This window comes from Maylandia zebra, linkage group LG22, assembly GCF_041146795.1.
Source record: "Maylandia zebra isolate NMK-2024a linkage group LG22, Mzebra_GT3a, whole genome shotgun sequence".
In the NCBI taxonomy this organism is placed as follows: domain Eukaryota; kingdom Metazoa; phylum Chordata; class Actinopteri; order Cichliformes; family Cichlidae; genus Maylandia; species Maylandia zebra.
Window position 1 is genome coordinate 19,126,056 of NC_135187.1, and position 27,688 is coordinate 19,153,743.

At 42.6% G+C, this 27,688-nt stretch overlaps 3 protein-coding genes across 14 annotated transcripts; 1 reads left to right on the forward strand and 2 right to left on the reverse strand.

Moving 5' to 3' along the window:
- Window positions 1–1,320: 1,320 nt before the first annotated feature.
- Window positions 1,321–21,899, reverse strand: nfyc (nuclear transcription factor Y, gamma). 9 transcript variants are annotated; one of them, XM_023153909.3, is made up of 11 exons: window positions 21,752–21,898; window positions 10,972–11,078; window positions 10,797–10,865; window positions 8,950–9,063; window positions 7,087–7,182; window positions 5,867–6,043; window positions 4,226–4,294; window positions 3,641–3,799; window positions 3,228–3,332; window positions 3,026–3,085; window positions 1,321–2,669 (listed from the first exon to the last, which is right to left on the reverse strand). In XM_023153909.3, the coding sequence occupies exons 2-11, from the start codon at window positions 11,068–11,070 to the stop codon at window positions 2,550–2,552; spliced, it is 1,068 nt and encodes a 355-aa protein (XP_023009677.1). In that variant the 5' UTR covers window positions 11,071–11,078; window positions 21,752–21,898; the 3' UTR covers window positions 1,321–2,549. The 9 variants fall into 9 exon arrangements, with proteins under 9 accessions (XP_023009677.1, XP_004548116.1, XP_076735001.1 ...); XM_004548059.4 differs by having other exon boundaries at window positions 10,797–10,868; XM_076878886.1 differs by lacking the exon at window positions 21,752–21,898 and adding an exon at window positions 18,686–18,791.
- A 60-nt stretch (window positions 21,900–21,959) lies between these two features.
- LOC143414469 (uncharacterized) lies at window positions 21,960–24,497 on the forward strand. Its single transcript, XM_076878880.1, has 3 exons — window positions 21,960–22,261; window positions 22,371–22,652; window positions 23,146–24,497. The coding sequence occupies exons 1-3, from the start codon at window positions 22,045–22,047 to the stop codon at window positions 24,174–24,176; spliced, it is 1,530 nt and encodes a 509-aa protein (XP_076734995.1). The 5' UTR covers window positions 21,960–22,044; the 3' UTR covers window positions 24,177–24,497.
- Window positions 24,498–24,506: 9 nt separating this feature from the next.
- On the reverse strand, window positions 24,507–27,635 carry LOC112436271 (uncharacterized). Of its 4 annotated transcripts, none has more exons than XM_076878883.1 (5): window positions 27,235–27,635; window positions 26,502–26,622; window positions 25,707–26,254; window positions 25,274–25,457; window positions 24,547–25,009 (listed from the first exon to the last, which is right to left on the reverse strand). In XM_076878883.1, exons 1-5 carry the CDS (start codon window positions 27,258–27,260, stop codon window positions 24,695–24,697), a joined length of 1,194 nt encoding a protein of 397 aa, XP_076734998.1. In that variant the 5' UTR covers window positions 27,261–27,635; the 3' UTR covers window positions 24,547–24,694. The 4 variants fall into 4 exon arrangements, 3 of the variants coding, with proteins under 3 accessions (XP_076734998.1, XP_076734999.1, XP_076734996.1); XM_076878884.1 differs by having other exon boundaries at window positions 27,011–27,635; XR_003025016.2 differs by having other exon boundaries at window positions 24,507–25,009; window positions 26,156–26,254; window positions 26,502–27,635.
- Between the last annotated feature and the right edge of the window lie 53 nt (window positions 27,636–27,688).

Sequence of the window (27,688 nt, forward strand, 5' to 3'; positions counted from 1 at the left end):
TTTGGCCATATTTCAGAGCTGCAACATCACTGGAGTGCCCAAAAGCACAAGGTGTGCAATACTCAGAGACATGGCCAAGGTAAGAAAGGCTGAAAGACGACCACCACTGAACAAGACACACAAGCTGAAACGTCAAGACTGGGCCAAGAAATATCTCAAGACTGGTTTTTCTAAGGTTTTATGGACTGATGAAATGAGAGTGAGTCTTGATGGGCCAGATGGATGGGCCCGTGGCTGGATTGGTAAAGGGCAGAGAGCTCCAGTCCGACTCAGACGCCAGCAAGGTGGAGGTGGAGTACTGGTTTGGGCTGGTATCATCAAAGATGAGCTTGTGGGGCCTTTTCGGGTTGAGGATGGAGTCAAGCTCAACTCCCAGTCCTACTGCCAGTTTCTGGAAGACACCTTCTTCAAGCAGTGGTACAGGAAGAAGTCTGCATCCTTCAAGAAAAACATGATTTTCATGCAGGACAATGCTCCATCACACGCGTCCAAGTACTCCACAGCGTGGCTGGCAAGAAAGGGTATAAAAGAAGAAAAACTAATGACATGGCCACCTTGTTCACCTGATCTGAACCCCATTGAGAACCTGTGGTCCATCATCAAATGTGAGATTTACAAGGAGGGAAAACAGTACACCTCTCTGAACAGTGTCTGGGAGGCTGTGGTTGCTGCTGCACGCAATGTTGATGGTGAACAGATCAAAACACTGACAGAATCCATGGATGGCAGGCTTTTGAGTGTCCTTGCAAAGAAAGGTGGCTATATTGGTCGCTGATTTGTTTTGGTTTTGTTTTTGAATGTCAGAAATGTATATTTGTGAATGTGGAGATGTTATATTGGTTTCACTGGTAAAAATAAATAATTGAAATGGGTATATATTTGTTTTTTGTTAAGTTGCCTAATAATTATGCACAGTAATAGTCACCTGCACACACAGATATCCCCCTAAAACAGCTAAAACTAAAAACAAACTAAAAACTACTTCCAAAAACATTCAGCTTTGATATTAATGAGTTTTTTGGGGTTCATTGAGAACATGGTTGTTGTTCAATAATACAATTATTCCTCAAAAATACAACTTGCCTAATAATTCTGCACTCCCTGTATATGGCAAAGACCTGTTGTGGTGGGACGCGTCTACCTGTAAATATAGCATATGGTGATGCCTAGGTTGGTTCAGTCCTATCTCGTGGTCCTGGTGACTTTCTCTCCTGTCTCCCTGTATACTAGCAAGGTGCTTAACTGCCCTAAAACAATAAACAATGGAGACGTAGATTAGCTCTTAATAACACAAACTCAAAGATAACCAAACAGACCAAGTTGAGAAGGTATGGCTTTTAATTTTTTTTGTCGTCACAAAGTTTGTTTACAAAAAAAAACAGGAACATCAAAAATAAAATTGTACCTATCTATTGCATGTCATGCTGGCAGTTTGAACTACATGCAAAAACAACAATAATAATAACATTGATAATACTCATTACTGTACAAAAAAAATAAAAAAAATAATGGGCAATATATAGGGCCAAACATCATTTTAAGCCAAAAGAAAAACACTCATTGAAAACAAGGAGAGTTCTATAAAAAGGGTGCTTTTCCCCCTCCAGACGGAGTCATGTGTTTGTACATGAGACTCAAACCGGGGCACAAGACTCGAGACTCGAAAACCACCCAAGCCGAGAGGGCTGTGTGAAACTGCATAGAGGCAGAAAAAAGTTTCCCCACTCTAAGGACAAAGGGATGGGGGGGGAAATAATCAGAAGAGTAAGGATGAATGTGCGTGTGCTTCCATCGCAAACATCACATTCACAAATAGCCTGTACAGTTTGAAGCCCTTACAACGTAAAGTCATGCGTCATCATCATTATGGAAAACACAACAAACTACATGAAAATATCCTTAAACCTCAACCTCTTCACTATCCCTTAGATTGACTTGGTGTATAAAGTGATATCTGAGGTATATGGTTTAGTTTTATCCAACTACATGACAAACAATGAGTAAGGTGGGTTTTTTTTAATAATGATAATAAAAAATAATAATAATAATAAAAAATAAAAATAAAAACTTCCCATGGCTACCCTAAACCTAGAGCAGCTTCTGTAGACAAAGACGGACATTTTCCAAATTCATTTCCAAATGAAGAGCAAGGTGTGAATCAACACTTTATAGTCTAAAAATCTGTAAAAGGTTGGAAATGACGGGAAGAAAAATAAATTTAGTCTGTGCAAAGACTGTTGTCAGGGACTGTGGAAGTGGCTGCACAACGTAAAGTCATCCATTCAATAAGGGTGACACAAGCACAAGATTGGATGATCATAACGTATGATTGTGAAAGAGTCAATCAGCGTCCCTTTGGTTTTTGATCCAGTGTAGCAAATTTATTACAAAACATGAGTGTTACAAGATTTCAGGTCCCTCGTTGCAATGAGCCGTGCTTAAAATGAATTATTGAGAGTCCTTTTTGTCAAAGTTGATGGCATCCGTCTGCATCGCGTGGGCTGGTGTGCGTGCTGTATGTGTGAGAGGAGAAAGTCTCCTGGCAGGGCTCATTCAGTGCTGACCTGCGTGACCTGTGTGTCAGTTGTCTGGTTGGTAGACTGGATGAACATTGGCTGGGTCAGCTCCTGTCCTGCTGGCATTGTCACCTGCTGTATCTGATACAATTGCTGAGAAAAAGGAGGAAAGATGGCGAGGTTTAAGGTTGTGTGTGTTCAGTTTTCTGTGAGCTTTTTTTATTAGATCTTAGTGGATTACACACCTTTCATTGTTACAAGATGACATTAAAAATGCTCAATAAGACATTTAATTTATGATCTTCTGATAACAATTCCCTCTACTGTTTGAATTAACAGGATTTAGAAGTGCAAATGTCCACTGGTTATCAGCCAGTTGTTTAAGTAGTTAAAATGAGACAATCCAAGAAAGATAGAAAAGCGTAAATAAGAACAATGTGCCATTTGTCACCTGAAAACAAATAAAACACTAAAATTTCAAAATTGTATTTATTTGTTGCATGTGTTACCTGGCCATCAGTAAACTGGCCGAATTGCTGCTGTCCTTGTTGTACTTCTGTCTGTGTGATCTAAAGAGAGAGCAAGTTATTCACTCACTGGGATTCACAAGCAGCTTCATACCATAACTGACAAGTGTAAACACATCCAGTCATAGTTTATTACAGCTAAGTGCTTGGACATCAGCTGGATTTCTTGCTGTTGTAGGGTTACCTGCTGGGTGTTTGCAAGAGTCTGAATCTGCCCCTGGACCACTTGTGCTCCAGAGACGGGCTGGGCTAGGCGGATGTATTGCAGCTGTCCCGTATTTAGTTGTACCTACAGCCAACCGACACAAGGGGGAGACAAAGTTTGGTTTAGAGAAAAGGTCATTTGAGCAGAGAGGTCACAGCCATTTTCCTGCTCTGGACTACAGGAATGAGAAACCTTAACGTTCCTCTAGTGAATTTTTAACCTTTTCGAACTTAACAGCTCACATCAAATACTGATGGATGTTAAATTCACATGTTTGTCTTGCACCACAATATCAAACAACATCATGCAGCAAACACATTACACTGTCCATCATCTCTCTTTAAAAAAAAACCAAAACTGATAATTTCCTTTTCCATCCTGTCATTTCTTACTGGGATTTGCTGGATCTCTCCAGTGTTGGTGATGATCTGCTGCATGACCTGCATGGTCTGGCCTTGGGCTTGAGCTGTCTGAGCCTGACCCTGGGCTGTGGCAGCCTGGACAATCTGCACCTGCTGGCCTTCACCCACCTGCATGGCGACAGGCGCACTCTAAAGCAGACAAGAGCAGAAAAGAGAAGAAAACACAGATAAACAAACAGACGACACCGGTTGTTTACGTAGCAGAAGCATGTAGTTAAGCAAGGAAGCAGTAAATCATTATCTTTTCTGGAGTACAATAAATCTTAAACCAAGAGTTGGAAGCCTAGGTATCCTTAAATTTTAAGTCTGCGAGTAGCTTATTAAGCAGGCACAATAAGATTCAGGGACATAACGTGAAAACGCAGGTTCGTCCTCTCTCTCTGTTTTGTCTGCAGGTGATGTTTGTTAGGATCATGTGACAATCACCCCTAAAGACCTCAGTCACCTGAGCAGGACAGAGTTTGTAGGCGGCCATCACCTAAGAGGCTGTGGCACAAAGCAGTGGCCTCTTTCTCTGTGTGTGGTTAGCAAACATATGAAAGCATGTGTGTTTACCGTGATGGGCGTGCCCTGTGATTGCACCTGCACCTGCTGTAACTGCTGCATGGTGGCACCTTGCAACATCTGATGGCCGACAGAAAAGAAATGGGAAAATGAGAGAAAGACACATAGTGAGAAAGCAGCGAGTGCACAAACTCAACACAAAAACGTAAGCGGAACTGGCACGTATGCAGAGAAAGATTGAAATGTAGGAGCAGCAAACAGTGGCATATAGGCAGTTGATGACATTTACGAGCATGTTTATGAAATATGCAAGTAAAACGGGAGGAGGTTGATAAAAAGGATGATGTGAAATGATAAAAATTAAATTGTTAAAAAAAAAAAACACAAAAAGAAAACATGGTGGTAACTGAACAGGTAGTTAAAAATGTATAAAATACATCACAGTTGCATTTACAGAAGCTCAACAAAGGCCAACTGCAGATTTTAAGTTGTTGAGGGTTGTTGGCCTGAGAGAAAAGTGACAGAATCGGTACAGCACTGACAGTGACGCTGAAAGCGCCACACACAGACGCACAAATAAAGGATGTGAAATGGGAACTCGCCTCATTTTAATCTCTGCACTGACTTATACTTCTTCATCCTGCAGGACTACTGCTAACACCTTAATGCGCACTCCAAATCTGTTGTACCAAACATGACATCTGTCTGATGAGGTTAGAAGTAATCCAATCAGCTCCGTCTTTCACATGGGAATTATGTCATTTGAATAGACAACTACGTAACCTTTAGTCCTGACATTACTAAGTGGATAAAAACAATCAGAGAAATGTTGCAAAGCTTCAAAATTTCACAGATTTTAATTTAAAACTGAGTTAAAATCTCACCTTTTTGAAGTGCCACCTTGTAAACAGTCAAAGATTGCATTTACATAAGGTTAATGTCAAAGTGTGGCTTGGGACTGCAGCAGGAGCAGGAGTGTGAATCACACCAGGTCTAAACAAGTATGACAGCTCAGCTACAGGCAGTGTGCTGAAGCAGCATGAAGCATCACACCAGCCCAGCAGCAAGGCTACATGACATGCAGAGTGCAAACCGGAGAGGAGGAGTGCTCAGCAGAAAAAGTAGCAGGAATGAAATAATTAGAGAGATGAACTGAATGGTGCCCCTACATATGTGTGCTTGTTATCTCGATGGGTGGTGAAAATGCAGAATCCTCAGGAGAAAAACCTCATCCTAGGACTCTGAGTGTGTATTTGTTTGTATATAAATGGGGATGTTGTTCCATTAAGAGGTTATTGATTCACAGTAAATAAGAGATCAGGGAACGTTCTGTTCCCTGTGTGCAAGGTGTCCATGTATGTGTAAAGCTGGATTTGCTGGGTGTGTTTCGATGCCGTATTAATCCTGCTGGCAGGAGAGTGGTCAGCTCCTACATGTTAGCTACGAATAATATCAATAAATCCAGTGAGTCAATCCAAGAAATATGAGACTCCTAGGACTTCTAGGAAGAGGACTTCTAGAAAGAGGTCATCTTTCAGGTGTTACTCCAGCACACAATGAAACCAATTTTTTTCCCCCTCTAAAGTACCATACATGAGTCTAACGGGGATTTTGCAGAATTAGTTTTTGCAGGTGGTTTCACTTTGAGTGTTTCCTTGCGACGTGCACTACAAAGCACATTGCTAACCGTACCTGTCCCTGTTGCGGCTGTGCGATGATGATCTGTCCGGGCTGGATGGTCGCCGCTGTCTGTGCAGCAGGTTGCTGGCCCTGCTGTGCGCCCTGCACCTGCACGGCTCCGGGCTGCTGGGCCAAGGTGAAGTAGTACTGCACTGGCTCTGCTGGAGCAACAGACTGACGCATCTCCTCCTGAGAAATATACACACATTGGACGCCTATCAGTCCGTTGCATCTCCATGAATTATTTTTACCGGTGTAACGGTAGACCGAGTCTGATAAATAACTGATGGGATGTGACTGGGGAAGAGTAACGTAATCTGGGTACAAGGTCCATCCATACTGGTTGATAACATGCAATGCAAGTCCGGAGGCATGCTGAGGTGATGTGTTGGTGCTAATCAGCCTTAAAATTTCAGTATTACAACCTGTAATGCTAAAGGGGTAACTTACAAATCGAATGAAACTTAATAATGTGATAACCGCTGGCATGCTTTCCCTGGTCCAGCAACAGAAATGTAACATCAGGGTTGTCAGATAAATCAGGGCAGTTCAGCACCTTAAATGCTGAGCTGGTATACAGGTGTTAAACTTAAAACCCAATAAACTGTCCATAAACACCGACCCATATCATTTTGTTTTGTAATTCACTAATGAGCAGGCTTCGTCTGGATGAGGTTTCTCCATCACCAGAAGCGTAAACACCCCTCTCCCAGCTCCATGACAACACAGCTGAGAGTGTAGGATGTTTACATGTCTGGAGACAGTCTACGTGACAGCAAATTTAAATATCTCACTCCTCCACCTTTGAAAGTTCCTTATACATCAATTTAATGTAACTGATATTGGCCATTAATCGCCTGCCATAACATTTTAAGCAGTTTTCTTTCAGCATCTTCATTGAGTCATGTCCTGACCGGAGCCATGGTTTTAACACTTTGTTATAGCAGACACTGTATGGTATCAGCTTCCACAAACTAGTTTAATCACTGAGGTTACTGTTGGCGGTCTGAGGCAATAAGACGCTGCAAACATCCGACTGAAAGCCCTCGCTGTCAAAACCTCAGCTTCCAGTCAAGGATGTTTACAGCACCTCCAGGTTGCCAACAATGGAAAGTACCTGAGATGAATACCCAAATCATCAGCTCTTTATCCTGTGGTAACTTTAATGAGATACCAGCTGTTTCCCTGTCACAGTGTAGGTAATAAATACTATAATGAGGCCGCTTTCCTACCTGTCGTTTGGGGGGCTTCAGGTCGTCCCGGGGCACGATGTCAATCAGGAAGTCAAACTGGTCGAACTTTGTTATTGCCATGGCAATGTCATTCCTCTGTGAATATAAAATATAAAGAGAAAGTCAAGCAAAGAGGTCAGCGCTTTAGTATGCCAATTCTATATGCGCAGCCACCTATTTATAAACATGCCTCTAGGTCTGAGGTCATCACTCCCAAAACAACCAGACAAGGGAGATTTGTATACAGTTCCTAGTAGTACTTAGATGGGTGTTTGCTTTAATATTTGAATTTAAAGGATACGTTTAGAGCTTAATCAGTTAGTCAGCTCAAAACTCTAGCAACACATGCAGTATACAAAAGGACTGTGTTTCTAGACCAACACATCTTCATGAGTGTTATCATATAAAAAGGTATTAAGCAGGGAACCAAAAACACCGTAACACATTTATCCACATGCAAATCGACCTCTAGGGCACCCAAGCCAAAACATGCTGATCTACCCATAAACGTCTTTGTTCTACACAAGTTTTGACTTCCAGCAGATCAGATTGATAATTTATTGTGCGATTCAAATAACACTGTCTCCAAACAAAACATTACTAAAGGCAAACGGAATAATAAACCCACCACAAGAGGACCACAGTGAGAAACGCACATGTGTGTGTGAGATAAGTGTAAATGAGGACGAATGACATTTTCCTGCCCTCATGAGCACATTCTCTGCTTCTATACCCCTTCCTATATCCACACCAGTGTGCTGTCTCTGTGGAATTTTCCACAGGATACTGGCTGTCAGGACCCCCCACCCCCCTCCATTGTGACCCTCCCCTTCACTAGAGGCTATATTTAGTACCTTGATTAATATCTGGTAACATCAGGTCACATCCACACTTGTTCTATTGATGAGCGTTGCTATGGTGACCCCAATTGGCGTGCCCTCTTCACAAAAGGATCAGGCTCTACATGTGTATGCGTGTGGAAATGGAGGGCACCACTTTCCCTCACTTAGGGAAATGAAAAAAAAAAAATCCTGTATTCATGAAGTGAAGCATCACATGCAACTAATGCGTCATCTGTAGTGTACAAGGCAATTAACGTGTGCACAGTCACAGTAGATGAAGTTTCTATTTTAAAGTGTGCACTGCAGAGCTCTAAAAAACAGTTTCTTGACCAATAAAAAACATAGAACTACCATTTGGGACAGAGCTATATTAACAGCAAAACAAGTGTACTTCCAAAGCAGGCCTTCAGCACAAGACAAACTGTGATAAGATAGATTTTCTCCTCTTTCTACCTGCGTTGGCATACACAAACATATCCAGTCTCTCAGAGGTATGTGAATGGATAAAGTGGACTTAAGGGCTTTCATGTTCTGCTCCACAGTTTTTCTCTACTTGACATGCAGGTGAGACATATTCCAGACTGATTCTTCTCAACCGCTTCCGTCAGTGCTTTCATGTTCTCCGATTCCTTTTTCATCCGTATCTTTCCAGGCCTCACCTTTATTCAGCTCTGGTACAGCAGAGGATGCTAAAAGGCACCAGGGGAAAAGTGGGTCACCGGCACCCGCCTGGATTTGCTTTTAAAGTGAATGGAGGGAGAAGGAACTTAACAGAGAGACCGTCCTCAAGGGGATGCTGGTATGGGGTCTCTGCTTGTACATGCACACTGACACTGGCACTTAGTGAATAAGAAGCACGAAACCAAAAAGATAGCCAATTGATGTCAGAGTGTGGGTATTACAACTGGGGCTGTGTGTGTATTGGGAGGTCCAATCCACTTAAAGTAGGATTTGCTAAGGATTACAAAAAAGCATGTCATATGGAGGAGTTTAAATATAAAGAAAAAGAAATGTCTATAACCTGTAGTGTGCGTCGCTTGTTGTCCTCGGTGTGGATCCACGCCCTGAGGGTGAGCTCTGTGATGAAGATCTGAGCTGCTTTGGCAAACAGGACCGGAGCTTCTGCGCTGATCATCTGTACAGTAGAGATAGTGTTACACCTGGTTAAACACACCCACAGTCCATCAATCAAACATCAGCAATTACACGAATCGCTCAGGACCTCAGTCACAGCCGGCCACATCAAAGTCACAGCTGCTGCAAAAATAACCAACATACATTCACTTGTTAAATAAAGACTGCGTAGTTACTAGCATAGATGCTTACGCAGAGTTGAGTGGGTACTTTTAATCTATTTCTTTCTGCTCATAAGCACTGAACTCTAAAATCAATTCCCATAAAAATGTATTTCTTATATGTTCATAAAAGCAATGCTTAAATGAACAGTTGTACTGACGCTATAACACTCACACATGCTTGCACTGCATCTGTGCAAGGTGCTGTGTCAGGACTGACAGAAGAGTCTTTCCTTCGGATATGTTAGTGATCTCCTGATCTCTTTACCGCTGTAAGCTGCTGCTTAACTAAGGGGATAGCATTCTTGACACGACATACTCAAGCCACACAAACAAACACAGAGCAGAGGCTTTCTTTTTAGAGGCTATGAACAATTCTGACTGACAATCAGGTGTAATGGGGGGGGGGAAACCACTCCTCCATGACTCGTAACTGCCTGGTGGAGTGGTTCCTTCTGTCACATCAAAAAAAAAAGAAAAAAAGCCACGTTAACCTGAGCAGATCTTCAAATGTAGCAGTGGTATTACAATATGGCCCAAATCAATGCTTTTATCTGTAATAACTTGTGATATTCTTCTGGTTCATTTTAGCCATTAACATGAAGTGCAATTCCCAGCAAAGTGGGTTATATTTTAAAAATTCCACAAGTGGAAAAAGAGAAATCTTAAAACCAAAAAGCAGTTCACTGCTACAAATGTCTGCATTAGCAGCTTTCTACATAAAATCACATTAATTAGCTACTTGCTACACTGCAGGTCTTGCAATGTCACAAAATGATGCCCAATTATTCCTTCACGCATCGATAATGTTTTAACGTAAACCCATTTGATTAAAAAAAAAAAAAAAAAAAAAAAAAAAAAAAGAGCTACTATCACCAGTGGCTGCTGAATGCAAAGAGTTGATACAACTTTTTAATTGAAAAATTATCTTTAATTATGAAATAATAATTGCATCTTTGAGTCCATTTATTGAGTGGTCTGAGCACAAAAAACCACAGACCAACAACTTGATAAGAACCAAGCTTCAAATGAATCAACAATTTCCAACACAGCAATACGTTTTTGTCAGAAAATAAAGTTAAACTAGAAATATCAAAGGGGCAACCAATTAAACGAAAACAACAGAACTACATTTTGCCATAATTTGTCCTGTCCCAGGGGACTGGAGTAGTTTCTTCCATATAGATGGATCATGACAGGTCACCGTGTGGTCTGGTATGTGAATTATATATTATGTAACTTCACAGTTACCAGACACAACCCAAATCACCAGCTATGGAACGTTTTGACCCAACGCGCTGGACAGAGCTCTTTATTGCACGTCTGTCAAAAAACACCACGAGAAAATATACCTGCAGGGAAGTGGAGTATCACCTCACAAGATACTTTTTTTTTTTTTTTTTTTTTTTTATTTGGGGGGCCTAGGATTAAGCTACATGTTTCCCACTTTTGATAGCATGTTCTTTAAAACAAGTATGGCACACCCTTCGTGAAAGGCATAGTAATAAAGATATCTAGTTCTTTTTAATACACACCCTCTCTCTCAGTTTCATTATTCAGGTTCTCCTCTTACCTTCACATCCTCATCCAACTTCATGATTTTCTTGATTCGGGCTAAAGGCAACTCCTGCACACGGAAATCCTTCTGAGGACAACAGATTGATACAGTTAAGTACAGAATAGAGCTGAAACTGCAACTTTTTCCTTTTTTTCTGCATTATTTGTCTGTTTGCATGAGTGTTACGTACCACAGTCAAGTTCCTGATCTCCTCCATGACACGAGGCCAGAAGGACTGCAGTGTTTGCTGGGCATCGCTGCCCGTGGCTCCAAAACCATCTCCAGACATCTTCTAATCTGCTCAAAGAGAAGAAGAGAAAGAAGATGATGGATACAAGAAAATGATCGATCATTTCAAAGCAAAAAACAAGCGATATGGAGATTCGGAGACAGATCAAGAATGTAATACCATTGCAAAACAAGGCCTTACTGCACAGAGCTCTTCCTGTGTGTCAGAACCACATATCCTATCAAAGTCTGTAATTATAATACAGTGAAATTGAAAATAGAACCCCGGCAGGCTTCTATTATTGTCCCTGTGGGATGTTGACAAGCCTAAGAACCCACCAATAGACTGGCTGCGCACTCCACGATTATGAATGGGTCCCTCACCTTTGGCACATAGCTGCAGCTCCTCTACAAACACGCACATCATGTGCAAGTCAACTGCTTTTGGTGAGCCCGCAAGTGAACAGTGTTGAAGCAACAGATGCAAGAGTGTGCCATAAAGAAACAACCTAATTGCAAACTGACAAATTGTGAAGACACGCAGAGATACAAACCATCCAAATAAACTGAAATAAATTACTGCTAACACAGCCAGAGCTCCTACAGAGGATCCAACGGTTGAAAGAGGATCCAGCAGGTTACTATGGCATGCCAGGAATCTGCTGGAGGAATATTAGCCGGCCTGTCTGAGCATGTAGAGCTTCAAGTGCCCTGATTGTTCCACCTCACTCTCCCCCTTTTCTCCGTACCTCGATGAAAAGATTGAGCAGGAGGGAGAAGACGGAGAAACGTGAAGGTACAGAACAAGAGATGAGTGTGTAAAGCTACTCAAGAGAGACCGGATGTGTTTGTGTGTGTTGCTGTGGGAGGGCTAGTGCCTTGTCCAGTTCAGCATTAATCCAGCGCTAAGACAAAGTGCCAAAGGCTTTAGACAGATACTTTGGGGGAAGTAAGAGACAGACAGGGCCACAGCGACACTGCTATGCAAACCAGCAATGTGGGTCAAACAAGACAGAAAAAGGGAGACACAGAGTGGTAGAAAAGGAGATATGTCACTATAAAGAAAATGTTAGAAGAATGAAGGGGGGGGGGGCTTCTTTTTCTTTTCTCACCCTGGGCCAACAAGCATGAATAGTTCCATGTCTGGTTCAGCTGACAGACCAATACATTACAAGAAACAGCCTTTCAAACACGCCATCCAGTGTCTCTCCCTCTAGGTTCAGTCACAGCTTTGTTGTAAGGGACTGTTTGACTTTGGGGCCACATCAGCTCTTTTAACTGCAGCGCTTAAGTGCAGTTATAAATATTTTAAACCAATGAACGACTGATTCTGCATGCAGGCTCGTTACCTGATTGATTTTTGACAGGAAAGATTGACTCTCCTGCAAGTTGCATCAGTAGAATAATATAGAAGAAGCACTGCTGCATCCTGTTCTGTTGTTCAGTTTTCGACAGACAGTAGCCTAAATCAATAAGACAGAATGCCGGGTGAGAGAGGGGGGAGAGGGGGCTTTATATAAATCAATCAGGCCGCTTGTAGCTATGGCATGCCAGGCTAGTGATTGACCTTGACAGTGTCTCTCCTTCCCTGTCTGACGCTCCAGTGTCCAGTTGCATTTCAAGGTTGATTGAAAACCTGCAGTCTCCAGAACAATCCCAGCATCCCACAGGGCAGGAATGACTGATGGGAATTGTAGTTTTTTTTATTCCTCCATTCTTCCCACATAAGACAGGTGGACTGACCTCTGCCAGTTCTTTTGCTGCCTCCAAGTACCTTGCAACAAAATGAACCCAAAGACCGGATGAACAAAATAAGCATCATCCACATAACACATCATCTTGTAAACAAAACAATTTGGTATCAATGAATGTGCATTATATGTGAGACTATGTGGTTCAAACTGGGGCAAAATAAGACGATGAGAAACAAATAATTAGGCTTAGGATTACAGAAGCCCTATCAGTTATAAAACGGCAACTATAAAACACATAAACCTCCCAAGTTCCTCCTCCTGCGCCCTTATACACCTCACTTCTCATAAACTAAAGCTGTTAGAGGAGTGTGCTAATATCAAACCACACACAAACCCCCAACTACCTCTTTCTGACCCTGTGACCTTCAATGTAAATATACGCAACTACATTAACCACAGCGGCAAAAAGAGGGAGGGGAGGTGCAGGGGAAGTCGCTATGTGAGAAGAAATGAGAAAGCATATGTGAGGAGAGGCATGCTAAAGCGTGAGAGAGGAAAGAAGCAACAGAACAATATAAGCGAAAGAGAAGAGAAGGCTAAGTGTCAACATGCCCTTGAGCATTGCTCCTCCAGCTTGGTAGCATATTCTACCGAGTATATAACTGCATAACCAAATTGCCCAATGCTTTGCATCAACGGAAAGTTTGCGTGGGAGCCGATTCCGCTGACTTTGTGCAACACCTTCTATGGTCTGGGCCTACCCTTGTCAAATAAACACAGTGAATGGGGCTATCCTCTGCACGAAAAAAAAATGTTGAATCTCCTCAAAAGCTAATAAATGTCAACACTGTAAGACACGAAAAAGGTCTGGAGATTGATGCAAAGTCAAGACGGCTTATTTTATCTGAAGGGATAAGCACCATTTACCTCCATATTTCAGTTCAGCAAGCTTTAAAGCGCTACTTAAATGGAAACTTGTACTATTACTAAAGAATTTTCTTGCTAGTCCAGTTCACTTCTTACTACTTATGGGGAGCGTTATCAGTCACTCAAGATAAAGTCTCTGTAAATGTTGTGCTTGTGTTTGCTTTGAAGCAGACTCGCTATTGCTAAAAATTCCAAATTATTCTGTTGAATCACGCAATGAAATTGACAAGCTCATTCCTGCTGTGTTGTTCTAATCTGCTGCTGTTGCTATATTAGGGTACATGGTGTTGTTCTCTGCTGTGCTTCTCTCTTCTCCTCTTCCCTGCAGCTCTGTTGTCCTTCATCAGGTCATCGAGACAGAATCGCTGGTGTTGGGTTTCCTTCAGCTCTTTTCTATGTGTGCATCTTTGAGGACAAACGTCTCGACCTCGTCGACTTCGTTCCAACACAGCAACTTGCTCTTCCTCCTTCAGCAGCTCTACAGTCTCTTCTCCTAGCGCTTCCCTTCTCCCTTTATCACTCACGAGTATGCTTTTCTTGCATTTTCTGTCTTGTCTTACTTTCACCTGATCTCTTTGAGAAAGTCAACACTGCTCGGCTTCCAGCAGCTGAATCAGCGCTAATGCTGTTCTGCCAGCCGGGCCCTGCATCTCTATCTCATCCTCACCTCCCTCCCCACTCTTTCTGGCACGTCACATTAAGTGGCCATTCACAGCAGCACTGGCGTCTCGCTCGAACTCTGACATCACACCGCTTTACATGAGCTTTCAATTCCTGTCCAAATAAACCCGATAGGACCCCGGCTTGATGGCAGGCAGAAATGCAGCAAACTGGAAACAAGGAGATCGTATCGCTTGGCTGATCCGTTTTTGTTTTTTTCTTTTTTTAAAGATAAGTGAACGAGAAAAGAAGAAGTAACATGCTTCTTTCTGCACAGTGACAATGTGCGAGATAACAGAGTTGGAATTAATTAACTGGCTTCTAGTTAAAGTGAAATGTTCTGCTTTTAATTGCCCTCTTAATGACCTGACAATCTGTGTAAACTGAGCCCAATTCTGAGGAGCATATTTGAAAGTGAACAAGTCGAGGCAGTGTGGGAGGACCTGAAGCCCCACTCGAGGCTACCGAGTGAACTTTTCACTGAGGTGTTTCAGTATCGCTATCACCGCCATGGATGATGAAGAAGCAGGCAGCTCATCTCAGATCTCTCTGTCACGTCACGTGTAAGCAAATGTAAAGCTAAGATAAAGTGAATCATATACTGAACCTTTATATATTTATACTGAATCTTCAAAGCCGGTTGACCATTTTTAAAATAATATTAAATATGAATATAAAGAGTTATCGCTGCCTCACCATTTTTTCAGATTAGTGTACAACTGCATGACAGCTACTACAGCAGTTGTAGTTTTAAAGAGTGACTTCTTGCTTTACAACTCTCCTTTCAATTCCCAAGGTTATCATATCTTTGCACATATAAAGACAACTGAGTTGACAGAAGAAATAGATTACTTTCAGTTTCTGTGCGTATTATAACCTCAGAGTAACCTTCTGCATTGTACCCTTCACACTTTCACATGTCAGCCTGGACAAAGAGTAAATACATACCCACATAGACTAGTTACCACCAAGAAGAAAGGTGAGATTTTTTTTCCTAAGATATAATACCAGCTATTGGATAGTCACTGGTCCACTGAGAGGTCTTAGGCAAGAAGTTAAATTTCCACATGCTGCTTTGTCACAAAACTGTCAGTGATGCAGAGTGGGCATTTCTGGAGGAAGGTCACCTAAGGTTGAAATCTGCTAGATTTCAACTAGATCACTAAGCAGAAAACTCAGTATAGTGCTCACATAAACCAAGCTATGTCATTTGGACATTTGAGAACCTAACCAATGTTTAATGATGACTGTTTAATAAGACAGCTTTATCCTGATTTAGTGCACTCAGTCTGTTGGAACAAATACAGCCTAAGTAACAAACGTCACACTAACAAACACTGATGTTAAATCGTGGTCATAAATCCAATGAGCGTATCCACAGATTCTCAAATATTAAAGCACTAACCGTGCTGAACCCGATCACAAATACCAGTCAGAAATAAACTGGCAAGGATACAGCATACAGGGTAAATGATCTACTCAGGAAAAAACAAAAAACAAGAAGTTTGCAGCCAGGAATTACAGATTAACTACTCAAATGCACGCAGTGGTTTCACAGATGGTGGTACAATTAAATATGAACAGACAGGATTTTAATGACACACATGCTCACTTTGACCTACAGCGTAACATCCTTTTGGCATGGCCGGACCGATCTAGCCGACCCAACGGCCCTGTAAACTTTGCCCTTGGTTCTGCTTCAAGCCAACTCCAGGAAGTGCTAGTCACTGATCTCCCAAGGTCATTCAACAGAGGAGAGAAACCAGAGAGGGGGGAGGGAGAGAGAGAGATGAAAGAGAGAAGGGGAGGGAGAGGGGGAGGATAGAAAAGAGCAGGTTTTCCAACTTTCACTGCAGCACTTAAGTGACCCCAGCGGTTCAGGCGGTGTACTTTCTAAGAAGCCTAATGAAAACACCACATAATGTACATACTAGCTGTGCTCTGCATCCCGCTTTTAATTTCACTTCTTCTTGGGCCTCTCCTTCCCTCTGCATGTTTCCCTCTCGGTGCGGTTGGAGAGACTGCAGGAGTCAATCTCACATTCCTATGACCTTCATCCAATGCTAGGCCCAGTCTCTGGCGTCAAAGTAGGCAGGGCTAAAGGCACCTGCATATTACAAGCTGGGATACGGCCGACTCCCCCTGGGTGCCGACACACACTGTCTTTAGTGAAAGTGTACACATGTAAGAGCACAGTGGGGGCGGGAACAAAAGAGTAAACCTACAGTTGCTGTGGTCACCTTAGTGATGAGCGGAAAGGCCTAGCTATGTGCAAGAGGTTTGCGTGTTTTGTTTACTTTTTCCTCCCCTGGTGTGCCTATGGTTTGGCGTAGGGTACAAATGATATTCAAATCTCATGCAGACCGCAGCCAACCCTGGGATTTGGCAGCGAGGGCTTCAACTTAAGAGTTATTTTTAGTCTCCCTCTCTCAATCTCCCTCGCTTGCTCGCTCTTTCCCCAACGGGACTTTGTTTTGTCAAAGGCACCAATGGAAACTTTCAATTAGGGAGAAAAGGAGGAGAGAGGCACGGAGTCAGAGGCAAAGTGAGAGAAGAGGCACCCTACACAGATTCCATCAGAAGAGATCAGATCAAACTATTAGCCTCCTCTGCCCCTGAAGCTGACAAGCTGACAGTCTGTCCCATCTGGGTGTCTGGCACTGTCATGGTGAGGGGCCTGGGGGGTCCTGAGGTCACTGCAACCAGCTGCACCTCCACCCCTGGGGACTACTGACGCCAACAGTGACAACAACTCTCAGAGATATCCTCTCCACATATACAGCAAATCTTCTTTTAACATGGATGTCTTCTTTGCTGCTGAACTCTGCGCCACCATCTGCCATGAAAATGTTAATTGGGACATTAGGAGAAAAAGTGGGGTCTTGGCCAGCGACCCCAAGACTCTGTGGCCACAGGGCCCAAGGACACCACCGTAACAGCAGAGTGCATCTAAGCACAAAGTCAGTATCTGGCTGCCGTGCACTTCTATGCAGTCGATAACGGGGCACTGAGTACGTGAAGCGTGTTTGTGTGCACACTGGTCCAAAGTCAAAACAAGTGACATCCAAAGACAGAGCAATAATGCAAAGTGAAATTCGACGATGAAAACATAATGCTAAACAGCTATATTATTTTATGAACACCGTTCTGTAAAACCATATAGCACTGAAATGACAAATGAAGGACGTAGATGACAGCCATGCACGTAAATACACAAATTGCACAACACCAATCTCCCAAGGTGAGAACTACAGGACAGGTGAGGGGAGGGGGAGGAAATGGGGGGGGAGGGGTGAGGATGGCTGTAAAGGACAGACATCTCATCGTTGCAGAGTGATGGAGAAACATCAAAAAGTGGACTTTTTTTTTTTTGAAAAAAAACCAAAAACCAAAGACAACTTAAGGTCTTCTCGCTGTGTATGTGTTCAGCTGTCAGACTTACCCCTGTGCCCTTCATGGTGAACGACCTGGAGCACAGCAGAGTAGAGAGAAACAGATAGCCCTGTCCAAGTCTCCTTGAAAGCAGCAGCAGAGGCAGCACAGAGGTTGACAGAAAAACTCTCGTGCTCCTTCACTTCCTTCAGTCCCCCTGATCGTATCAACAGACAAAAAGGCACTCTGGCTGGCTTTAAAAAGGCTTTAAGCCCGGACACAGAGCGAAGAGCGAGCCCCCCCTTCTTCCACCCCTCCCTCTTTTCTCTCTCTCTCCCACTCTGCCTTTACACATTGCCCCGTCTCCTTCAACAGCCTCCCAATGTCCTCTTCCAACCTAGACATACAACCCCGTCTCTGCTGTTTCTCTTCAGCCCAATTCCCCTCAACTCGCTGACCTTCTCTCTCTTTCTCCTCCTTTTCTGCTCCCTAACCCTCCTCCTCCTCTCCCATGTGTTTGTCTTTGAGGTGACCCCTGGCCTGGTGCAGAGAAGAAGGTGAGAAGGAATAGAAGGACCAGCACAGCGGCAGGCAACAGAGCAACAGCAGGCAAACAGTACAGCGGCACTCCCGACTCACAGACAAAAATCTCTAGCCTCCTTCCCCTTTAACATTCAAGAGTAATCAATCTAGCATGCTACATGATACTCAAACCCCGCCTCACAGCCAGCTCCCACCTCACTCCGATACTCGAAACCAATGAGACGACTGTGTCCTCACACACTATTGGTAGCCACACACACCAATCAGCTCTGACAAATCCCCTGCTCCTCCTCTTTCCTCTGCCCAACCCCCTTTTACCGACAGCCAACTTCCTGCTCTAAGTTACCTTGAGCTGCAGGATAGGGGTCAGGGAAAAGAAAAGAGGAAGAGAGAGTAGACATGAGTATAGATGGAAAAGAGCAGATAAAGTTGTGGAAAGCTCTGCAGGGAGTGCGTGAGGGTGTGCTGGTTGTGGCTTGCCTTGCCATTGTCTGTCCTCAAGCGGTCTCTACTTCTCCTGCTGCTGGACGGATGAAAAAGCTTCCACGGGCTGCTCTCTGACAACTGCTCTCTGCTTATTTACAATGTCAAACTAAATGTCTCCCTAAGCCCCGCCTGCGCTCTGCTTGTACAGGCTGATGGCAATGTGATGCAGGCAGCTAGGCGGGTCCCTTATTGGCTGAACCAAGTGCCAGAATTGATGCCGCATGTTGCATCCACATGATTTAAAGTACAAAAGCATACTAAGCAGACTCCCTGTCTCATACCTGTGCACGGTCTTACATGCACACCCACACACATGCACATTTTGTCCTTGCATTCTCAGTTATCCTTGCTCACAGTCACAGGTACACAATGAAAACATCTAACCTCCAGCCAGCCTACCTCTAACAATGAGATCACGTCACTCTTAATATTATTCTAACAGAGGAACAAATATGTCTACATGCATGGTCATGCATTATTTATTCAGAATATGAATTAGCTACATGAACTCCATTCAACTCATTTTTTGAGGCAACTTAATGCAACCACTATAAATCCCATGACATCTTACACAGTGTCAATGAAATACACACAATAAACTATTCTGTGCAAAACAAATCAATGGAGAGCCTTTGTACAAAATGGAACAATCAGCTGACTAGATAGCAGTTGTGGAAGAAGGCAGAGAGAAAAAAAAGAAGAAAAAAAAAAGAGAAAGAGTTCATTTGACTCTCATCCTATTTGTGGATAAACAAGAATTAAGAGATATGGGTGAAAACCCATAAACAAAGACAATGTTGTCTTGACCCCAAAAACTGTGCTCACAGCAACTTCCACAATGGTAACGTCATCAAAAAAACCATGTCAGCAATGTCACACAATGTCCTTCTTGTTAAGTCTCCATTGCTTAAATGTGCATACTTTCGACACAAAAACCTTTAGTTTGCAACTCAAGAGAGTGATTTTAGTACTCATGTGCACAACTCATGATGTTTAATGCACCACCTACGATGTGAATGCTTCTACTTCTAATGGGCAAACCTGTTAAAAGCTTAAAATAAACTGCTGAGATGCGACCAAGTGGCGGTGCAGCCCAAAGGTTAAGCTTTAATTTAAAAAAAACAAAAAAAACATACAGACTGTAGAGAGGAACACATCCAGCTACAAAAGTCTGGAGAGATAATAAACTGCCCTATCAATGAAAAACCGTGGTGGGGGTGGAGTGGGGACCGGAAGGATGGAGAAGGACAGAGAGGAGAGTTGCTACAGGATGGGAGGGGTAGAACAAGTGGAGGGAGGGCGAGAGCACAAGATAGACTCAAGAGAAACAAAGCTAAATGTTCCCTTTACTATTTTTGTGAGGAGCATGGGGACTAGAGCAGGTACTACAGACATCCAGTTAATGATTAGAGCAGAGCTGCACAAAGACTAATCTCTCCACTGCTGCTGCCATGCTCGAACAGCTCTCTGTAGCTGCATTCAGCCTACCCAAAATGCCTCAGTAATGACACCTGGCAAGGTCACCGCAGAAATGAGACCTTCCCATGACCTGTACTGCCCATAGCAGGAACATGTTTGCTTTCTCTGACGCTGTTTAGAGATAAACATGCACCAAGTAGACGTTGGGTTTCATAAACACAGCAGCTACCCTGAGGGTAGCCAGGCCAAGCATTCACCTGCAAACATGGAAAAAACACATGAGCACCTGCAAAACGACATGGTAAGCTGGGTGACTTGCACACAGCTTACTTATGCTGTCTAAGGTGTTCTAATATCCCAGGCTTTTTAAATATGATCTCAACTGCTCAATTAAACCTACACACAAATGATGACGTAATGCATACCTTCTCTAGAGAGATAAAGTTTACTAAGCTGCACACCGTTTTTGCCCCGCTGATAAGAGCTGATTAAACTCTCATATTCTTTATTAAGTTCTTATTTTCGTGGGAACACAAAGAGACTATTGTTTTTTGCACACAGGTCGTAATGAGAATGGGGTGAATGTCTGTTAGGTTTAAAGCATAACTAAACTAAATATTAACTTGGTGAAGCTTCATGTTGTGTGACTTTGTTTGGTTAGTATGGTTGAAAATACATTTGTATTCATTAATTGAACACTGTGTGAAGATTTTTTCCCCAAAGTACTAAATAGTGGAAACAAAGGCATGATATAGTCATCACAGGGAATTCACACGAAGACTAGAGCAGCTTTGCTGTTTAACACCCCAGCATTTAGCACGGAGTTTGACTTCAAAAAGTCGCTACATTATAAGGTGTTTGGGTTTAACACAGAGGCTAACAGGAGCCACTGAATTCAATGCTATATTCAACGCTAGCATACGGAAGCCGGTATATATTCGTCACACAAAGGATGCTAAATAAACTACAAAATACTGAGATGCACTGTAGTGCTGTGTATCCACTGTGAAATGCTTAACGGAGTAGGCGTAGGGAGACACATGCAGCATACTAGCTAATAGGATGGTCACTGCCGACGGTGACTTTATGCTAACGTTAGTGGAGTTAATGTTAGCTTGCTGGGGATACAGACTGATGAGCGCTGTACAGCTCAGCGTGTGTAATTTTAATTACCAGCTGACAGCGAGCCTTCCAACATATGAAAGTTTGCAAAGGTTTGCAATGCTAGGAAGAAACAGTCTAACCAATAAAGACAACGTTTGGATCTGTCCTTCAGACCAATCAAACCTCGGACTAGATTCCACCAATCAAGGTTTTTAGGGCTAAGTTCGTTCTGCAACTGGCGCCATTCGGGGTCAGGAGCAAATAGCCAGTGTGTCTGACAATCGCTCGGATATGAGCCAAAATGGTGGACACAAAACATCAGTTTCCTGAGCGTCCGTGATCCTTTCAGCGGGCCACCAATAAGCGCCTCAGAGAGCGGGGAGGGAAATGGCGCCTATGTTCATCTTCCAAAACAATCGTCTATTGGTCAAGAACAGCAAATGAAAAGAAGCGAAGTAATTACCGCTACCTCCAGCCAACACGGACAACTTTCATGTAAACACTCCACATATAAATGAATTTTAATTTCTTACTCACTTTCTTTAACGGGTTCGAAGTGAAGTCCAGCTCAGCGTATTATTTATTTTATTTAGCCTGCAAGGGGAAACAAGATGGCTGCTATTCGAACCGGAAAGAGTCCAACGCGATGACGTAGAGGTTACGTTCCCTGAGAAACAGCGTCAGTTTTTTTTTTAATGATTTGATTCACTAAACAGTTAATAGCTGGGTTTCATTTGACGTAGACGTGACGTCGACGTAAAGCGCGAAATTTGACTGGAGGGCGGAAGTGAAAAAGATCAGCGCAAAATCACAGACAGACAGTACGCAAAATGCCTTTGTCCTGTTGTGTTTACGGATGCTCCAGTAGGTCGACCCGAGAAACTGATAAACGGTATTTTAGGGTACCAAAAATAGCCCAACGAAGAGGAGAAAAATGGAAAATTCTAACCGAAAAACGTAGGAAAAAATGGATTTTAAATTTACGTTTACAGTCGGGAGGAGCAGAGTCTGCCAATGCCCGTGTCTGCAGCGACCACTTCGTCAGAGGTAATGTTATGTTTGCAAACGAACTTATTAGCATTATGTTGTCGTTAAATTCTCGTTTACTTAGTGCTTTTAAGTTAGTAGTCTAATATTGACTTGATTGGGACTATAGGCTGCCCAAGTGCTTTGGATGACGAAGAGTCGGAGGACTGGGCTCCGACGGTCAATCTCGGCTACGAACGAAAACCCAGATCGGAATCAGTTCTCAAACGAGATAAAAGAATGAAGCTTAAGGCAGAACAGCATCGATGTGCAGAGGCGATTTTGGATATGCAACAGACGGCTGAGAGCCCGGATTTGAGCCTAGTGACAGTGGAGAACCCCGAACTGCAGCTTCCAGCTGAGAATCCACAACCAGAAGACTTCAGTGTGAATGAGACATTCACTTATCCAGGTAAGATATTGTGCTGAGATGTAAAACAAACAAGAATCATGTCAAAGAGAAAAAGATGCCATTATCTGTAATGATTATGGTCCAAGTTACATATTACATGTTTGTGATTTTTTTAATCACAGAGTAAATCCATACCATTTTATTCAGAAAAAAAGAAAAAGTGGCACTTATTACCGTCAGGCACACACCACAGGTTTTTGTACACTGCTGTGGTTCTTATATTGCCAGATTCCAGACAGTCTCCTTTCACAGATAAGTAAAGATATCCGTAATGTAAGGTTTCTGTGGTGAGAAACATATAAATATATTTTTTGTTTAGACGCAACATGTTTTTTTGTTGATTAAAAAAAATAATTACATTAAATTAACATAGTGAATTAAACACATTACACCAGATTCTAATAGCCCACTAAAAAACTCCTACAGTGAAAATGAGTAAAAATTGAGGTTGCCTCTATTATGCTGATTATGCTCCCCCACTGTTATATTGCAGGCTGTGCGGATGCTGGATGCCAGACAGAGCTGACGATGGATGACATCGAGAAGATGGAGGATGTTTTGAGACAGAACACAGCAGAGCTGGTTGATCTTCGGAGCAAGGCTCTGGACACACAGTTCAGCCAGGAGGCTTTTGAAAAAAATGAAGACAAGACAAAGTTCTACACAGGGCTCCCCAACTTCTTAGTTTTAATTCAGATTTTTGAACTGTGCGAGCCCTATATCACCTCGGGACCTATGTCTTTGTTGTCCAAATTTGAACAATTCATACTAGTTTTGCTGAGGCTGAGACTAAATCTGCCCCTGAAAGATTTAGCTTTCAGGTTCAATATTTCTCTGTCCACTGCTTCTAGAGTTTGGCATAAAGTAATTGACATACTTCATAAAAGGTTAGAGTTCCTAATTGAGTGGCCAGAGCGACATGTTCTTCAAGCTACGATGCCACTGAGTTTCAGACAGGCATTTGGATGTAAAGTGGCTGTGATTGTTGATTGCTTTGAAGTCTTTATTGAGAGACCATCTAATCTTCTTGCACAAGCTCAAACTTGGTCCAACTACAAGCACCATCACACTGTAAAATTTTTGATTGGTGTTGCCCCCCAAGGCTACGTCACTTACATATCTTCTGCCTGGGGAGGGAGAATTAGCGATAAGCAGATCACAATAGAGAGTGGCCTCCTAAAGAACTTGTTACCTGGAGATATTGTCCTTGCAGATCGTGGGTTCAATATTGGCGATAATGTGGGGTTTTACTGTGCTTCACTACAGACACCGGCATTCACTAAAGGGAGAAAACAGCTGTCAGCCTATGAAGTGGCAGAGACAAGGAAAATAGCCAATTTGCGTATCCATGTTGAGCGAGTCATAGGTTTAGTCAGGAGGAAATATCAAATTCTGCAGAGCAGGGCTATGCCAATAGAGAACATGTCCACAAAGCCAGGTGAGACACATGCATTGATCGACAAGATTGGGGTAATTTGTTGTGCCTTATCAAATCTCTCCGAGTCTGTTGTCCCACTGGAGTAAGGGGGGTGGGTGGTAATCAATCAGTTAAAAAAAATTAAATGTCTTGTCACTGTCACGGCTCACAGACGGGGGTGGAGAGGAAGAGTAGTGTCCAGTATCTGCTGCTTGGCTCTGGTGATAAGTAGAACAGGGTAGAGTAATAGTAGTACCTAAGTCCTGACTCCTGATTAGTCTGTAAATGTTTTCAAATGAAATATTTTTCTCCAACTGTCATATTGTGCTGGCAGTTTGTACAGTATTATACTGTGAGATGGATTGCAATCTATTTTGTTTATTTGTTTAAAAGTCTAATCTTGTAAATAAACCACCAATGTATTATTATGCTGCCTCAATAGCATTTAATCATTGTGTAGTGTTACACAACACTTAAATGACACAATTAAATGTACAATAAAATTAAATGACAATCTGTGCTCTAATGCTACGTCAGAGCAAATACAATAGCCAGAACTCATAATGACTACCATCAGGTCATAACAATATTCAAAATGTCATTATGTTGTCGTCCTTTTATCACATTACACATGTATGTTTGTAACTTGCTGTCCCAGTATTTCTGGGAGTATACTGTTTCTAAAAAAACACTCAACTTTAGGAATCGCATCATCCCAAAACTCAAGGTCAGGCAAAATCCTTTCAACAAATATGTCATTGCGGTTCCACACAACAAAGTCACAGTACTCTGCATTTGCAATGTGAAGCTGTGCCTGAATTTGGTAATAGTAGTCATGAGTTGGGTCCAGTGTGACATTATCCCCGTCACTGATGAGGCAGAAGCCCTTCTCCCCAGCACGCATGCGCAGGTTGACCGCATCTCTCTGAGAGTGTGGGCACTAAAATCACAGTGATGAGAACAACAATCAAGATTTATCTGATGAAACAGTGAAGAAGCAAAGATGATGGGTGTGGTCTGTGTTATCATAATCTCTCATTGCCCAAAACAAATGTCTATTTGAGACAGACAATAAAGCCTCATCTTATCTTAATTGAACAATAGATTAGAAATTAGAAAAGGTATTTCCTGCATTTTTACTCAGTTCACTGATTCTTATGGAAAGATGTCACACCTATGGCCTTGACTACAACAGAGTCAATACCTTAATCTCGCAGATGCCAGTTCCATGACAGTCACAAGTGACTATCCCATCAGGGGTGGACCCCATGTATGGCCACTTGGGGTTCAGCCAGAGACCGCTGTCCATACATGAGAAGCCTGCATGCTCCTGGCTCATAAGCTTCTCATATGCTCCTCTGGCTTGTGCTTCATGTTTGCATCCATAACTATAAACAGTACACATGCCAAACATGAAAAGGAAATTATTACTTAGTATTGGATGTGTAAAACAGTAAAGTGATGTATTATACAATATGCCATTACCCTAAACTATACTTAGTTCTTACCCTGTATAACCCTAGCCGTATAAGCCTATAACTAACCTCCATCTTCATAACACTTTTTTAGTTACAGTTATGGACAGTTTCATACCCCAAATCTTAACTCTGCCTTACCCTACATCAAACCCTAAATACCTTGTAGCAGCTGTGGTGAACCTATATGCCTCTGGATAGCATATGGCCTTGATCAAGCTCTTTGATGGTTGCTGGGGGTTGGTCTTAAGAACTTGTTTCAGCTTAGAGGCAGTTACGCGTCCAGCTCTTTGCCTAAACCAAATACTGCTTGCACTCTGACTTCGAGTCGCCCTCTCTACAGCCTGGACTTGGGACAGGGTGAGCTCTTCAAGCTGGAAGTCCAGGCATAGCTCTTCAAGGTCTTTGGGGGGGAGCTGCAGTGTCTCTGGTGTTCTGTACTCAGGCACAGTTTTAGGAAGCATGCTAGACTGGGGGACAAATTCTTTGTGGTAAGGTTCCCTAGACATCAGTGCTGCACTCCTTGGACAGTTTTTGCTTAAACTCTCAAAAAACCTACAGTATGTCTCTGAATCTCTCTGCACTCTTGGGCATGGAAGTGATTTCCCAACCTTTTGTGTACTTGTGCAGCCATCAATGGAACACTCAAGCTTTCGTTTTTTTGACTTTGCTGAAGAGAAGTCAATCAGAGTTACTGGGCAAGCAGGAATCTGGAAAAATTAAGCCAAAGAAGATCATTAAAATTTAAAAAGCTCTTTTCCAAAACGCTATATATGCCCGGCTTGATTAGATCTACCAGGAGCTTGAAGCCCCCGCCGGTATAGCCTACAGGGTCATTGAGGCACTCAAGCTTCCCCACCACGACAAGGTAGCAGTATAGGGGAAGATATTTTATCCTACTGTCACATGAAGTCCCAATATAACATTCTTTATCCTACATTTTGCTTTTTGGCTTACCTTTTTAACATGAGATGGCATCAGCCACTTGCACTGCTCTGATGTGCATGTCGCTCTCATTTTCACCCCAGCTTCAACTGCAAAAAGAACAGCTCCAACGTGCGAGCATGATTCTGATAGTCTGGAAATAGAGCACATAATCTTTTTAACATGAAATGCAATATTTACAGTACATTTTGATGATGCATAGCTTACTAATACTAATGTGCAATGGCACTTTATTTGAAGTAACATGTTTATTCATTAACTCTTTCTCAACAGCCTATAGAGAAATCATTATCTAGGTGATGACATGACTGAATAGTTCTACCCTCTATCTGAAAAATGCATCTGAGTGTCATGAGGGATCTAAGGCAATCACACAAATTCTTAGCTGATGAATTCTTAGCTAAAAGAAAACACTCTCTCCCCACTACTACTGAAGTACACCTGCAAAATGCTAGCAGTGCCCTATGCGTATATGTGTGTGTGCTCATTGCAATAACATCCTACTTAATTAGGCTACTAACCCTGCCATACAATTGCAATGGGCTGCAATCACTTCTCCATCCTCCTTTGCAATTACCCAAGTCTTCAGAGGTGTCTCGTTAGACCTCTGAGAATGGTTTACCTTGAAACAAACAACTGTCACTCTAACGAAGTCCTAAGGATTTGGCATGTTTGTTGACGTTAAAGCCGCTAACGCTAACTGTTAGCGTGTTTAAGATAAAGCAATATAAGAACAAACACTCACCCTTGCAAACACCAAACTGTATCCATCACGGAGACGTTTTGTTCCAAGGTTGTGGACCCACACGCTGACAAAAAAATTGTACGCCTCCAGACTCTTGAAAGCTTTCATTTGCTCCCTAGTGTAGTAAGAAGTCTGGAGGACCAAGTAGTTGGTGATATCCACAGCGTCGATAGTAGGCAAATCCTTTACTTCTGTGGTGTATTCGGACATTTTCAAAGAATACGGATCACGTCCGATATATTTTTTAACTATCTGTTTATATCTCTCCCGAGAAACGGGGTCTAAAGTTGCACAATAGCTGCTCTCCTGACTCTCCACAGTGTCCTCCATGTTTACTTCCGCCCTCCACTCAAAAATCGCGCTGCCTCCGCACGTCATCAGAACCACGTGACTGCAACCCAAGTATTGCTCAGGTAGTCCTCATTTATAGTAAAATTAGCAAAGTGACTTGGAA

Excerpts from the sequence above, each read along its gene's own strand:
- nfyc (XM_004548059.4), bottom strand. The coding sequence starts at position 11,070 with ATGTCTGGAGATGGTTTTGGAGCCACGGGCAGCGATGCCCAGCAAACA. Across the intron at positions 9,064-10,796 it reads AGTTGGATGAGGATGTGAAG|ATGATCAGCGCAGAAGCTCC; the intron begins GTAAGAGGAGAA and ends TCTACTGTACAG. Across the intron at positions 3,086-3,227 it reads CTCTTGCAAACACCCAGCAG|ATCACACAGACAGAAGTACA; the intron begins GTAACCCTACAA and ends CTCTCTCTTTAG.
- LOC112436271 (XM_076878881.1), bottom strand. The coding sequence starts at position 26,735 with ATGTTACTTCAAATAAAGTGCCATTGCACATTAGTATTAGTAAGCTAT. Across the intron at positions 26,255-26,501 it reads TGCCATCTCATGTTAAAAAG|ATTCCTGCTTGCCCAGTAAC; the intron begins GTAAGCCAAAAA and ends TAATTTTTCCAG. Across the intron at positions 25,458-25,706 it reads TTCACCACAGCTGCTACAAG|TTATGGATGCAAACATGAAG; the intron begins GTATTTAGGGTT and ends TACTGTTTATAG.
- LOC143414469 (XM_076878880.1), top strand. The coding sequence starts at position 22,045 with ATGCCTTTGTCCTGTTGTGTTTACGGATGCTCCAGTAGGTCGACCCGA. Across the intron at positions 22,262-22,370 it reads CAGCGACCACTTCGTCAGAG|GCTGCCCAAGTGCTTTGGAT; the intron begins GTAATGTTATGT and ends TTGGGACTATAG. Across the intron at positions 22,653-23,145 it reads TGAGACATTCACTTATCCAG|GCTGTGCGGATGCTGGATGC; the intron begins GTAAGATATTGT and ends GTTATATTGCAG.